The sequence below is a fragment of the Zonotrichia leucophrys genome, chromosome 5 (assembly GCF_028769735.1).
Source record: "Zonotrichia leucophrys gambelii isolate GWCS_2022_RI chromosome 5, RI_Zleu_2.0, whole genome shotgun sequence".
Lineage (NCBI taxonomy): Eukaryota > Metazoa > Chordata > Aves > Passeriformes > Passerellidae > Zonotrichia > Zonotrichia leucophrys.
The window spans coordinates 48,720,742-48,734,074 of NC_088175.1; the positions used below are offsets into that span (position 1 = coordinate 48,720,742).

The 13,333-nt window shown below is 63.8% G+C and overlaps 2 protein-coding genes across 2 annotated transcripts; both read right to left on the reverse strand.

Moving 5' to 3' along the window:
• Window positions 1–2,095: 2,095 nt before the first annotated feature.
• On the reverse strand, window positions 2,096–6,018 carry CD6 (CD6 molecule). Its single transcript, XM_064714991.1, is given in 13 exon segments — window positions 2,096–2,252; window positions 2,334–2,486; window positions 2,728–2,835; window positions 2,931–3,011; window positions 3,102–3,197; window positions 3,282–3,404; window positions 3,502–3,639; window positions 3,737–3,808; window positions 3,896–4,214; window positions 4,217–4,575; window positions 4,665–4,724; window positions 5,014–5,067; window positions 5,919–6,018. Coding segments are annotated over 13 exon segments (1,716 nt in total). The 5' UTR covers window positions 5,974–6,018; the 3' UTR covers window positions 2,096–2,154.
• A 1,077-nt stretch (window positions 6,019–7,095) lies between these two features.
• On the reverse strand, window positions 7,096–13,305 carry TMEM132A (transmembrane protein 132A). The gene is given in 12 exon segments (XM_064715386.1): window positions 7,096–8,601; window positions 8,682–8,873; window positions 9,073–9,349; window positions 9,586–9,788; window positions 9,896–10,039; window positions 10,110–10,302; window positions 10,378–10,536; window positions 10,919–11,274; window positions 11,351–11,935; window positions 12,011–12,219; window positions 13,061–13,124; window positions 13,126–13,305. Coding segments are annotated over 12 exon segments (3,633 nt in total). The 3' UTR covers window positions 7,096–7,530.
• Between the last annotated feature and the right edge of the window lie 28 nt (window positions 13,306–13,333).

Below are 13,333 nucleotides of genomic sequence, written 5' to 3' on the forward strand. Positions count from 1 at the left end.
AGCGGTGCTGGACCCAGGCAGGACAGAGGCGTTAATTGATTGTGCCCTAATTAAATGCTCTGAATCCAGGTCAGGCATGCTAATGAGGCAGCTGTTTTCCATTGACACCGTGGTAGTCCTGCTAGAAGGGGAGCTGGATGGAACTTCCTATCCCATCCCGCTCCAGCATCCGTGGATGCTCCAGTCCCCAGCCCTGGAGTGGGACTTCAGCATCTGGGTGCTCCCTGTAGCCAGCCCTCGTTCCCATCCCACTTATCCCAGGGGTTCTGCTGATCCTGATGGGAACAGGCCTTGTTGGAATATCCCACATGGGGGTTCTGGAGCTGCCCACCACCCACTTTGGCTTTGAAAATTCCCTGGAAAAAGGAGTGCAATTCCCAGGCCTGCTCTCAGGATTCAGTGGAGGGTCCGCAAACTGCAATCCCTAAAAATCAACCTGAAATTTGGGATTCACCTCAAACATCCAAAAACTCTGTGCCTCTAGGAAAGATCCTGTTATCCAGGGGTGTGTGACCCCCATGGATATGGCGTGCTTGGGGTCCAGCCCTTCCCTGAGATCTATGACAGCCTCTGGAGGCCACGAGATCCCAGGGGGAGGATTTGGCTTCGGATGGAGCCTCCGCCTTGCCTCGGGCGCTGCGAGTCAGCTCAGCATCCTGAGCGTGCCGTGGCAGCTCGGGATGATTGGAATCCCTTCCCGGGGGGGGTTTGGGGGGCGCTGGGAGGTGCTGACAAAGCTGCCAGCCGTGAGGAGCCTTTCAAAAGGCAGGAGCTGCCTTTGGAGCGAGCGGGAAGGGGCTTGTCGGCTGTTGGCACGCTGCTGGGATCATAATGATGAGGAAAAGGGGGATTTTCGGGGCGGGAGGAACTCGGAGGAATGGTTGGCGCTGATGAGGCTGTGAGGGGGTGGAGGTGACACCTTGGCTGGGTTGTCACATGCCAAGGGCACTGGTGCCCCCAGGATGTTGGTATCCCCAGGGAATTGGTGCCCCCCAGGGCTTTGGTACCTTCCAGGGCTTTGTTATCCCCAGGGAATTGCTGCCCTCCCGGGAATCAGCACCCTCAGGACGCTGCTACCCCTCTGCACATCGGGATCCCATTCAGTGCATCCACACCCTGAATTTTGGGACCCCTCCAGGGCATCAGGACCCCCCGCAATTCATCGATCCCTCCAGGCTTTTCCATGCCCCAATCCCAGCGATCCCGGCACCATCACCTCCCTCCCAGCCCCCCGGCACCCGGAGCAGGGCTGGGGCACCCCCCGTGCCCGCTGCGCTCGCAGCCCGGGCCTCGCCGTGCCCTTTGTCGGGGTTTTGCTGCTATTTTGGGATTTCCTCCGTTGTTGCGGCTCCTTTGTGCGGGGCCTCTCGCTCACAAACAGCTGGAGGATGTGGGGGGGCCACATTTTCCACTTGGGGTGCAGCTGAACCCCGACCTGCTCCCCGGGGAGGCAGAAATCCGACGGCAGGGCCGGGGCGGGAGCAGCCGGCTTGGGATGGGATGGGATGGGATGGGATGGGATGGGATGGGATGGGATGGGTGGTGGGAAGAGGGGCAGAGGGGTCCCAGTCCCGGGGTGATGGGTGGGTGCTGTGCCCCCTCCCAGCTGGGAGCACCCCAAATCCCAAAGCTGGGATGGTGCTTGGCTTCAGCTTCTCACTGGGATATGGATGGATTGGGAGATGCTGAAGGGTTTGGGGTCTGTATCCCACCCTCACAGGGCACCATCCCACGGGTTTGGGGTGGCACCTCAGTGGCTTCCCTTTCAGCATCTCTGGAGCCTTCCTGGACAGGAATTATGGGCAGCATGTTCCCGGGATGGGGACTGTCCCAGAAAGGTGTGGGCAAGCTCTGGGGGGACACATGGGGCTTCCATGCCCGCCCTTCCTGCAGTTTAATTTCCACCCCTGGTGCCATGGAGCTGGATCAGGGCCCTGCCTCCCCCTTCCCAGCTCCTGTGGGCTGGGAGTGGGATATTTGGCCATCTCTGTGTCACTTAGTGGACGAGTGGGAGCACTTGGTGGCCCAGCCTCACTGCGGGGCTGGTGACACCCCTATGGACAAGGGACACGGTGGGAAAAGCTTTTAATGACAGCACAGAGGAGATGGCTGGAGAATTCCAGGAGATTCAGCCTCTGGAGAGGTGGGGCAGGCTCAGTAGGCAGAGTCCTGGATGTCATCGTAGTCGCTGCCCTCGGAAAAGTCGGGATCCTCCCCGTGTTCCCCCGAGGGATAGGACAGATCTGACCAGCCTGCAGAGACAGAGCCCATCAGGAGGATTTGGGAATGCCTGGAACTCCCCGTGTGCCCCATCTCCAGCGCAGGATCCTCACCTGGATGTGAGGAGGGGTCTCCGGGGGGCTCCCTCTCCTGCACGTTCTCGTACCACTCCCCCGAGGAGGTGCTGGAGCTGCCGTCGGGATCGGGATCTGCCGGAGCCACAGGTGCCCAGGGCTGGGAGGGCGCTGCCGGGGGAGCTGGGGGCGCTGGGAAGAGCAGAGTCACTGACTGGCACTGCCCAGCCCTGCTCCCACTCCCTGGGATCCCATTTCCTCACTGAGGCTGAACCCATCCATCTTCCCATCCCTGGGGTCCCTCTATCCCTGCTCCCACCCCTGCTCCTCTGCTTGGGGTCCCTGAACCCCCGTTTCCTCCCCATCCCTGTGGTCTCTGCATCCCTTTATCCCATCCTTGGGGTCTCCCCATCCCTGCTCCCACACTTCCCACCTGTGCTGTAGCCGTGGACAGGGGGGGGAATGCTGCCATTCCAATAGGGCTCCATGGATGAGGATGAGCTGGAGGAGCTGCGGAGTGGGGGGCCCGGCCTGGCCGGCTCTGTGGGAACAAGGGCATCAAATGTGGGAACAAAGAGATTGGAAGAGGGCGTGGCTACCCTTCCATCCATGGGATAGACCCCCCTTGTGCCATACCATCCACAGGGAACGGCTCCATCCTGTCCTGGCTGGGTCTCGGAGGGACAGGACCCTCCCTGGGATGCCGGCGCAGGGAGTCTGTGGGAAGGGCAGAGGGGTGGGAACATCCTGGGTGACAGGGATCCCGGGACAGAGCCTCAGGGATCCCAGAGAAAGCGGGATGCTCACTGTAGAAGGTGGACAGGGCGATGGGAGGCTTGCTGCTGAACTCATAATATTCCGAGTCGGAATCAGAATCCTTGGAAATGCCTTTGACCAGACAGTCTGGGGGGTGACAAGGGGATGTGGCATCTGTCACCAGCTGGCACCTCTGGCCCCACAGCCCCTGGGGGGACCTGCCAGACCCACCTGATCCTTTGGGAAGGCTGGTGGGAGCCTGCCTGTAGTCGTTGGAGATCCCGGAGGGTGCGTTGGGGCTCTGGGAGCTGTGGGTCACCAGGACTGGCATGGGAGTTCCCAAGGAGGACATGGCTGTGGGGACAACGGGATGCACACACTCCATGGCTCAGCTGAGCCCAAAAAGTGGGGATTGTGTCCCAGTTCCATGTCCAAATCCAGAATTCCTTACCACTCCTCTTCCTCAGCCTCAGCAGGGCAGCGGAAAAGGCCAGCACGGAGAGCAGGAGCAGTGCTCCCAGCACCAGGCACAGGATAAAGAGGAGACTGTCCACCAGTGGTGTCCCCAGGGTCGGGGTCCCCTCCTCGGCTGGGACAGAGAATGGACACAGCTCATCCCACAGGAATCTTACCTCCTGGGAATTGTACCCTGATCCCAGGGAATGGCCGAGGGCTCGAACACTCACCCTGCAGGACAGTGACATTCCTGGGCGTCACCTCAGCCACTGTGGGCGTTGGCATCTCCAAACCCTGAGAGCCTGCAAAGGGCAGGAACAGAAATCAGATGCTTGGGAGAGAGCCGGACTCAGGCTGTGCCTCAGATCCCATCGGGAAGGATGCGGTACCATTGCAGATGACCCCGGCAGCCCCGGATTGGTAACAGGGCGCGGATTTGTTGAAGGTCCAGTGGCACTGTGCCAGCGAGGGCTGCAGGCTCCCGCACATGTACGTCATCTTCCCGGGCAGCGTGTGTGGGAAGGCCGGACGCTGGAGCACATCCCCGCATCCCAGCGACCGGCACAGCACCGCGGCCTCTGTGTCGTACCACGTGCTGTTACACACCGTGCTCCAGGTGCCTCGGAAAAACACCTCCACCCTGCCGGCACACGCATCCCGGCCTCCGGAGAGCCGCCACTCCTGGTGCTCTGCGGGAAGAGCGCGGCGGTGAGGATGCACCATTGGCACCCCCAGCTCTGGAATGTTCCAAACTCACCTGAGCAAACCACGCCGGCGTCCTCCTTGTGGCTGCAGTCGTGCTCCGTCGTGGTGGCCGGACATTCCCAGAGGTGCCGCTCGTGTCCCTGGCATCCCACATCATCCCGGAGGATGGGGCCGTGCCCGCGGCCAAAGGTGGCGTTGCCAGGGGCTCTCACGGCGCGGCCGCACCGCAGCTGGTGGCACACGACGTCGGCGTCGGCAATGTCCCAGCCATCGTCACACACCGTGCCCCACGTCCCCTCCTGCTCCAGCTCCACGCGGCCCTCGCAGCGGCTCCGGCCGCCCGCCAGCCGCAGCGCTCTGGGAGCTGGGAGAGGAACTGGGAAGAGTGAGCTGGTGTCATCCCAGAATCCTGAAAAGTGGGTGTAGGGACTTCCCTCACCCTCCCACACTCACCCGGTGTCACTGAGGTGTTCCCTGCCGGAGTGCTGGGAGGTTCCGTCGTTTCTGTGGGGACTGTGGGGAGAAAGGACACAGGAATGAGGAGCTGAGCCCCCCAGGACTCCCAGTTTGGAAGGGTGCATCCCAAACCCACCAAAATGCGGCCAAGAGGATTCTCCCAGCTGCGAGTGGCACAGCAGGAATCCCCCTGGGCTCTGGCAAAGTCACAGAAGTGTTGCATCCCAAAAATCAATCCCTGTGTGCCCCAGGATGTTTCTCAGGGCTAAATTCTGGTGTGGGATCTGCTGGGAGAATTTGACCTTAAATATGGGAATACTGGGACACGACTCAGCGGTGGAAGAACTGAAATTTGGGTTGTCATCCTGCATCCGTGTTGTTCCCGCCTTCTGGTTCATCCCTGCAGACACAGAGGGGCTGGACCTGTCCGTACCCACCTGCCTACACCCATTCCAGAGCTACAGGTGAGTGGATGATCCAGTTATCCCTAAAAATGCCCCATTTGGCTCCTCCGGGGGGAAGGATTCAGCCCCAGAAGTGAGGCATCCATTTGGGTGGGGTGGGATCCACTGGGGCTGCTTGGGTGGGAATCCTGGGAAGAGCCACCAGAGCTGGTGCAGTGTGGATTGGGGTTACAATGTTCAAGCAAAAGGCCAGGGATGAGGGGAGAAGGTGGGAATGAGCTGCCCCAGGTGGGGATGGGGGTGTGACGAGGGCGGAAATGGAGTGATGGGGTGATGGGGCCGTTTCCTGATCAATGGGAGGCCTCGAAGCAGCTCCTGGCAGACATTTTGGCAGCAAAACAATCCCAAATCCTGCCAGGGTGGGGAGGACAGGTGGCATCACATCCCAAAACCATCCAGGGGGTACATGTGAGACAGGATGGGCTTCAGGCCCTGAGTGTCCTCCTGTTCCTGAAGGGATTGTAGTGGGATGGCTCTGAGAGCACCTTTAGGGGCTTAGGGTCCTCTTCTAGGGGTTCCCAGGGTGCTTTTTGGGGGATCCAAGGGGACCTTAACATTTAGGAGAATCCCCAAGCCTTAGGACATCCTTTCAGGGCATCCCTTTCCCTCTGAGTGCGTTGAGGGGCAGCATCCTCCACCACTGACACCTCTGTTGGGGACCCCCCAGGGCCCCCAGTGCTCCCCATCCCAGGGAGGTGGCAGGTCCCCGACCCCCAAATCCGTGGCTCCACCACCCCAAGGTCCCAAGAGAGCGACGGCAAGGGCCAGGATGGGGACAGTGACGTACCTCGTGCAGGTGCCACGGCAGAGAGAGCCACCAAGAGCAGGCAGAGCCCCCCCATGCCATCAGCGGGGCATCCCCATGGGATTCAGGGCTCTGGGATTCAGGGGTCCCCCTCTCAGCAGCCTGGGGACGTGGCTCAGCCGTGTCCCCGCGCTCCGGCAGCTCCGGGACTGTGGCGGTGGGCAGGAAGCCGACTCAGTGCTCTGGGGTGGAGGAGGTGATGGGGTGGCTCCATCCTGCCCTGGCGGGGAGGAAGCAGGGTTTTGGGGAGCCCAGAGACCCTCCGGGGCATGGGAACCTCGTGGGTCTGCTGCTCCCAGCACGGGGGACACAGATCTGGTGGAGTCATGGTGATCCACAGCTCGTTTGTGCCTCTGGGTCGTGGATTTGGGGTGGTGGCACAGGGGGCTCGGGGCCTCCTGAGGTGTGGGAGAACTATGGGGTGATGAAGAGCCAGGAATTCCCCTCTCCTCCCTGTTTTTTGGAGTCAGTCACCTGCAGCTCCACATCCTGAGAGTCTTCCAGCACATGCAGGATCACCCCAGAACCCTCCAGGAATATTAGGTGAGGGGTAAGGCTGGAATTTCCACGGATGGGAGGCGGGGCATCCCAGGAGACATTGATCCCCACCATGGGTGAGGGCTGGGATCCAGCTGGACATACAGGGACCCAGGATGCTGGGAAGGGGGTCAGGACTCCAGTCACCCCATCTCAGCAGGGTTTTGGGAAGTTTGGTGAAGCTGGGAGCAGGGTGATGGGGTGGGGGAATCTCCTGCTGTTACCTAGGGTGTCCTGGGATTGCTGGGACTTACTGGGAAGCTGGAAGAGTGGGAATCCCCGTGGGTACTAATATAGGGAGGTGCTGAGGGGAATGTTGGGGACATGCAGTACCAGGCTGGTGCTGGGGTTGGAAAGGTGGAGGTGGAAGATGGCAGGAAAGGGAGGAAGGAGATCCCTTATCCCAAGGTGACCCCAGCTGGGCCACAGCCAGGCCCAGCCCTGGATCCAATCCCGTGACCAGCTCCCACGTGGAGCCAAGGTCAAGGGCATGTGCCCATTCCCAGGAGCCTGGCAGTGCCATGGGGGCAGGGTGGGACCTGCTGTCAGGATCACAGGAGACGGCACAGAGGAGAATCCCAATTGTTTTTTTTAAATACTTTATTTTTGTAACAACGTCAGAATTAAAAATTTTCCATAAATACCAGCCCCTGGCAGCCCCTTCCCGGGCATTCCCGATAAAAAATGTGTACAAAACGGATGCGTGGCCGGGGTGAAGGTGGGGGGATACGGGATCCTCCCCGGGATCAGACCACAGGAATCATCACCACCATCATCATCACCACTATGAACACCATGTCGCAATGAGACCCAAAGCAGTAAGAGCATCCCAAATTCCTCCCTGGTGCCGCCGGGATCCAGCCCCCGTAAGGATAGGGCTGGGAGACCCCCCCTCACCTCTGTGGGCACCTCGGGGTGGTCCCAGGAGGCCACCAGTGGTCCCCGGCCCATCCCGCCAGGAAGGGGGGTCGGTGTCCCCCCAGCACGGCACGGGGAGGAGGTCGGGCCCTTACTGGTTTGCCCGGGAATTGGGGGGTCCGGGAGTCGCCCTTCGGGGTCAGGAGCTGCCGCGGATCCTCTCCATGTAGCTCCGGAGCTCCTCGGGATCCCGCAGCCCCATGTCCTCGCACACCCAGCGGATGTCGTCCTCGCTGGCCACCAGGATGGACTGGACGTGGGGGGCGGCCGGGGGCGGCTCCTCGGGGACGCGGGGGGGCCCGAAGGTGACAAACTCCACCCGCTTCCTGCGGCCGCCCCCCGGGGCCGAGCCCTCCTTGCGGGGCGGCGGGGCCGGGGAGCCGGGGGGAGCCCCGTCCTCGCCGGAGCCCGGGGGGCCCCCGCAGCCGCAGGGGGGGCCCGGGGATGCCGGGGGCTCCGGCTGCCGGCGATCCGGCTGCGGCCGGTCCAGCTGCTGCCGATCCAGCTGCCGGCTCAGCTCCTCCTGGTCGGTGCCCAGCCAGACCCAGTTGTGGGGCTGTGGGGCCGAGGGGGCCCCGCCCGGCTCGGGCAGCTCCTTCTGCTGGTAGCGGAGCACGAAGAAGATGCAGTTGACGAGGAAGATGAAGATGGCGAGGCAGAACACTCCCAGGAGCACGTACATCCCTATTTCCAGGTCAGTCACCCGCTCCGGAGCCTTCACTATCTCCTCCTCATCTTCCTCCTCCTCTTCCATGGCACGGTTGCGTCCGTAGCCTTCCTCCTCGTCCTCCTCCTCCGAGGAAGACCCCTGGAGCTTGGTGGCTGCTGGCCCCACGCCCGCGGGGTCCCTCTGTCCCACGGTCACCGCTTCCCCGGACATGGCGCCCTCGGCCCGCGGGAAGGGCCGGGGACTCCCGGGAGAGGGGACCCCCACCTCGAGCCAGGCCGTGCCGCTGGCCAGGGCGGCCGCGCGGTGCCGGCCACGCCGGCACGGATCCGGGGGGTGCAGGCTGAGCTGGAGCAGGGCCCCCCGGCCCGGGCCCTCGGCCACCACCCACGGGTGGGCAGCGGGGACCCCAGGGGAGCCCCTGACAGTGGCGACGGCGCGGTCCAGGGACGTCACGGTCAAGGCCACGTCGTGCCACCCGTAGAGCTCCAGCGGGGCCAGCGTGTGGTCGGAGAAGGACAGCCAGATGGACAGGGTCGCTTCCTGGCGGGATGACAAGCGGGATGGCAGAGGTTTGGGGGACACCAGGGAGGCTGGGGTCAATCACCCCCCACCCGTCTCACCTGCTTGAGGGCCCGTAGTGTGGGTGTCCCCAGGACGGTGGCGGTGACTACGCCAGGATGATCCGGCTCTGTCCGCAGGGACAAGGAGAGCCCAGCCACCACCTGGGCACGGAGCTCCGTCACCGTCACCTTCTCCTCAGAAACCACCAGCGTCTGCTCCCCCAAGATGGAGTCGGAGAGCGGGGAGCGCACCTGGAAGCAGCTTGTGAGTCCCCCAACATTCCTCATAGCCACTGTTTCCTCTTCCCATCCTGTGCCAGCCTCTCAGTTCCCTCCCTCCCTGTATCCTGCCCAGCTCCCAGTGGGATCATTTCCAGCCCCCCAGCTCCATCCCTGCAACCTTCCCACACCCCCACATCTTCCCAGGATCCCCCAGACAAGCCCCATTTACCTCCACGGAGGTGACTCCAGGCTCCCGGCCCACCACCACAGCCCCTGCCTCCAGTGAGGCCACGCGGGGGTCCTGGACACGAGTCCGGGCAGCCACCAGGTGGGTGACATCCAGGAGCCACTCGGGGCCGGGAAGGTAGGACAGGTGACGGCCACCATCCAGGGGGTGGGCCACAAAGTGTGCCAGGACACGGAGCCCCGTGCGCTGGAACTGGGGCCGGCAGCCCCGTGCCCGCCGCTCCGGCTCCTCTGCAGCGTCCTCAGACTCCACCGTGGCACTGGGGACAGGGGACAGGGACAGGGTGACGAGAGTCCTGGGATGGGGTGACAAGGGGTTCCCCAAGGACAGGGGAATAGGGATTGCAGGACAGGGTGACAGAGATTTCACAACAGGGTGACGAGAATCCCTGGACACAAGAGTGTGTTGGGGGCTCACTGATGCATCCCCACACGTCAGGTCCCAGCCCCATTCCCGTCTCCCCCTTTCCCCAGCATCCTGTTCCGTAGGCCTCACCTGTCAGGCCCCCCGGGCACTTTCCAGCCACGGAGCTGCTCCAGGATGGGATCTCCCAGCTGGACACGGAGCGGGAGCAGCGGAGCCCAGACGGAGAAGCTCAGCTCCGCCCGCAGCCGGCGCACCCAGAAATCCACGCGGGCGCCCCGTGCCCCTCGGCTCTCCTTGCCCCCCACGAACACCAGGTCGCAGGAATCCGACACCTGCAAGGGCACGTGGAATTCCATGGGAATGTCCCAGGGTGAGGTGGGATAATTCCATGGGAATGTCCCAAGGTGAGGCGGGATAACGAGGGAATAGCAGGACTCACCTGCAGCACCTGCTTGTCAGCGGATTCGCATCCTACGGGATCCGTGAGCTCGGACACGGCACCCCCTGCTTCCACAGCCACCAGTTTGACCGGGATAACACGGGGCACCCCGGTCAGCGGCGCCGTGTTCAGGATCTCCAGCTCCTGGAAGCATAGTGGGATGAGGGGGCGCTTCCCGCAGGATGGAGGGCTGGAATGGGATGGGGACACCCACCTGCACCAGCGGGACGAGGGCACGGATGTCCCGCTCCGACACCTGGATTTCCCAGACCAGTTTGTCCTTCTGTGCCTCTGGATCCTGGCCGGGATACTCCACCTGCCACGTGAGGGGCCGCGCCGGCGCCAGCCCCCCCGTCCCGTTTTCCACAGCCACATCCAGGTGCAGGAACTCGGCCGGCTCGGACACCCTGCAGCACCGCATCGGGATCAGGGTGGAACAAGCCACAATTCCCACCAGGATGGGGGATTGGGATACTCCCTACCTGGAGCTGTCAGGAATGGCAGGGATGTCCCCGAGCCGCCGGCACGTCACCACGGCCGTGGAGTGCTTGGGGCCACGGGAACGCTCCAGGTGCACGCTCCAGGTGCTGGGAATTGTGGGACGGGCGGAGACCACCTGCAGGCCCTTCTTGGCCTTGATCCTGTGGTGTCACACAGTGTCAGATGGTGTCACACAATGCCCCAAAATGTCACACGGTGTTAAAACAGTGTCACACAGTGTCAGATGGTGTCCCACAGAGTCACCCACAATCACTCGGTGTCACTCGCTGTCACACAGTGTCACACAATGTCACACAGTATCAGATGGTGCCACACAGTGTCACAGTCACACTGTCACACAATGTCACTCAGTGCACATGGTATCAGATGTTCGCATACTGCCACAAATTGCCACACCATGTCACAGAGTGTCACACAGTGTCGCTCACTGTCACAGTGTGTCACTCACAGTCACACACTGTCACACGCTTTCACATAGAGTCACATAGTGTCCCACAGTGTCCCCGTTGTCCCCGCTGTCACCTCAGGGTCAGGCTGTCGGCGGTGAAGTTGTGGCGCAGGGCGATGGTGGCCGTGAAGCGCTGCCCAGGCCGCAGGGGGACGTTGGGGACACGCAGCAGCACCTTCTCGTCCAGCCGCACCTCCTGCCGCCGCTCCGGCTCTCCCGCCCGCAGCTCCAGCATTGCCAGGAATCTGGGAGCCTCCCGCTCCCGAGCCCCGCACTCCCCCACGCTGTAGTGCAGCTCAGCCGGCTCCGGGCGCTCTGGAGGCTCCGCGGGGTCAGAATCACGCCGGCGGCTCCGGTGGGAATGGAGGGATCCCAAGGAGAACCAGCGTGGAGGGATCTCCAGCTCCACCACGCACACGCCCAGGGGGGCCTGCAGGGGAGAGAGGGTCCCGGGATTAGGCTGGGGGGGAGCCGTGGGTCCCCAGGGTCCCCAGGGTGGCACTGACCTGCAAGTGGCATGTCCCCCGGGCCACCCGCCCGCGGTGGTGAGCGTGGAGGGTGGCACAGGGGAGATCCTGAGCTCTGGAGTGATGCCAATCCCTTGAAGAATCCCAGTTCCCAGGGTGGTCCTGCTGCTCATGGTGGTCCTGGTCCTTGAGGTGGTCCCAGTACTTGGGGTGATCGTGGATCCCAGGGTGGTGCCGGTCCTTGGGGTGATCCCGGACTCCATGGTGATCCTGCTGCTCGGGGTGGTCCTGGTCCCTGGGGCGGTCATGATCTCCAGGGTGATCCCAGTTCCTGGGGTGATCCCGGACCCCAGGGTGGTCCTGCTCCCTGGGATGATCCCAGTTCCTGGGGTGACCCTGACCCCCAGGGCGGTCCCGGATGTCAGGGTGATCCCAGAGCCCAGGATGGTCCCAGTCCTTGGGGTGATTCCGGGCCCCGGCATGATCCTGCTTCCCAGGCATCCAGTCGGGCCCATACAGGTGGAAGAGGACACGGGCCACGGGCTCAGCAGGGGACACAGAGCTCTCCAGGGACACGGCACGGACGGCCCAAGCTGAACTGGGGGCGCTCTCCGTGGACACCTCCTGTAAGGACAGCAGGGTGGTGGTGGGGGCCGGGACACCCTGGGGTGGCCCAGGGGACACAGGACCCTCGGTTACCTGGCGGATGCTGAACGGGGGGTAGGTGGCCTGGAACAGGGGCTGGGATCCGGCACGGAGCAGCAGGAACGTCTCGGAGCGGGTGTGCAAGGAAGAGTTGGGGGCCACGTCCTGATCCACCCTCTGCAGCCGGTAGGACTCGGGCACCCCAAGGACCTCCAGCTCCACCGGCAGGAACACGGGATCCGGGGGCTCCCCGTCACCCCTCACTGCAGGGACAAGGACGTGTCACATCCCGCAGGGACACAGCGGGAATGGGATGTGCAGCTGGGGGTCTTTGCGCCCACCTTTGTGGCAGCACACAGAGTGACCCCTTGCCTGGGCCACCACATTCTGAGGTCACCCCTGCCATGGCTCCCCCATCCCGGGGTTATCCCGTCCCGGGGTTATCCCATCCCATCAGGACTGGGGGGCCACTCGGTTCCGCCAGTCCTGGCTGCTCCCTGTGGGAATGCATTCCCCACTGGGGAGAGAGTTGGAACCGTGTCCTGCAGGGTGGGATCCAGGCTCAAGGTGCCCTGATCAAAGGGATCCCTCACCACAGGGAGCAGATCCCACCTGGATGCCCGGGCAGGGCTTCCTCACGGCCGGGAATTGATGCCACCGAGGGGATCAGGCGTGCGGGAGAGAGGCCAGGCAGATCCCGGGATCCGGGGGGAAGGGGAGCCGCTCGGGCGGCGGGTTCCCGTGGGGACGGGGAGGAGATTCCCCCCTCGAGATCCCCGCGGATCCAGCGTTCCCCGGGTGATCCCCGCGGGATCCCAGGCGGTGGAGGGGGCACGGATCCCCGCGGATGGGCGGCGCGGATCCCGGGGAACGCGGGGAAGAAGGAGGAGGGGGTGAGGTCGCTCCGGCTCTCTGGATCCCGGCGGAACGGAGGGACCCGAACGTGGGGAAAGGGGAGAACCGACCCGGCTTGCGGGTCCACGCGGGAGCGGATCCCGGCAGGACGGCGGGAGGGGCGCGGAGCGGGGTCGGAATCGGTGCCCGGTGCTGTTCCCGGTGCCAGCTGCCGTTCCCGATGCCTTTCCCGGTGCCGTTCCCACTTACCCGGGGCGCAGAGCAGGGCGGCGGCCAGCAGCGCCAGCCGGGGCGCCGAGGCCATGGCCGGCGGGGGCTCGGTCCGTGCGCCGGTGCCGCCGGTGCCGGTACCGCCGGTGCCTCCCGTCCCTCCGCCCCCGCGCCGAGACAATGGGGCCGGGGCGGGACCGGCACCGGCGCCGCCTCGTCCCGCCGGGTCCTAAAGCCCGGCCGTGCCCGGTGCTCCGGCTCCTGCTCCACAGCCCGACGCACATCCCAGCCCGCTCCCCATTCTCATCCCAC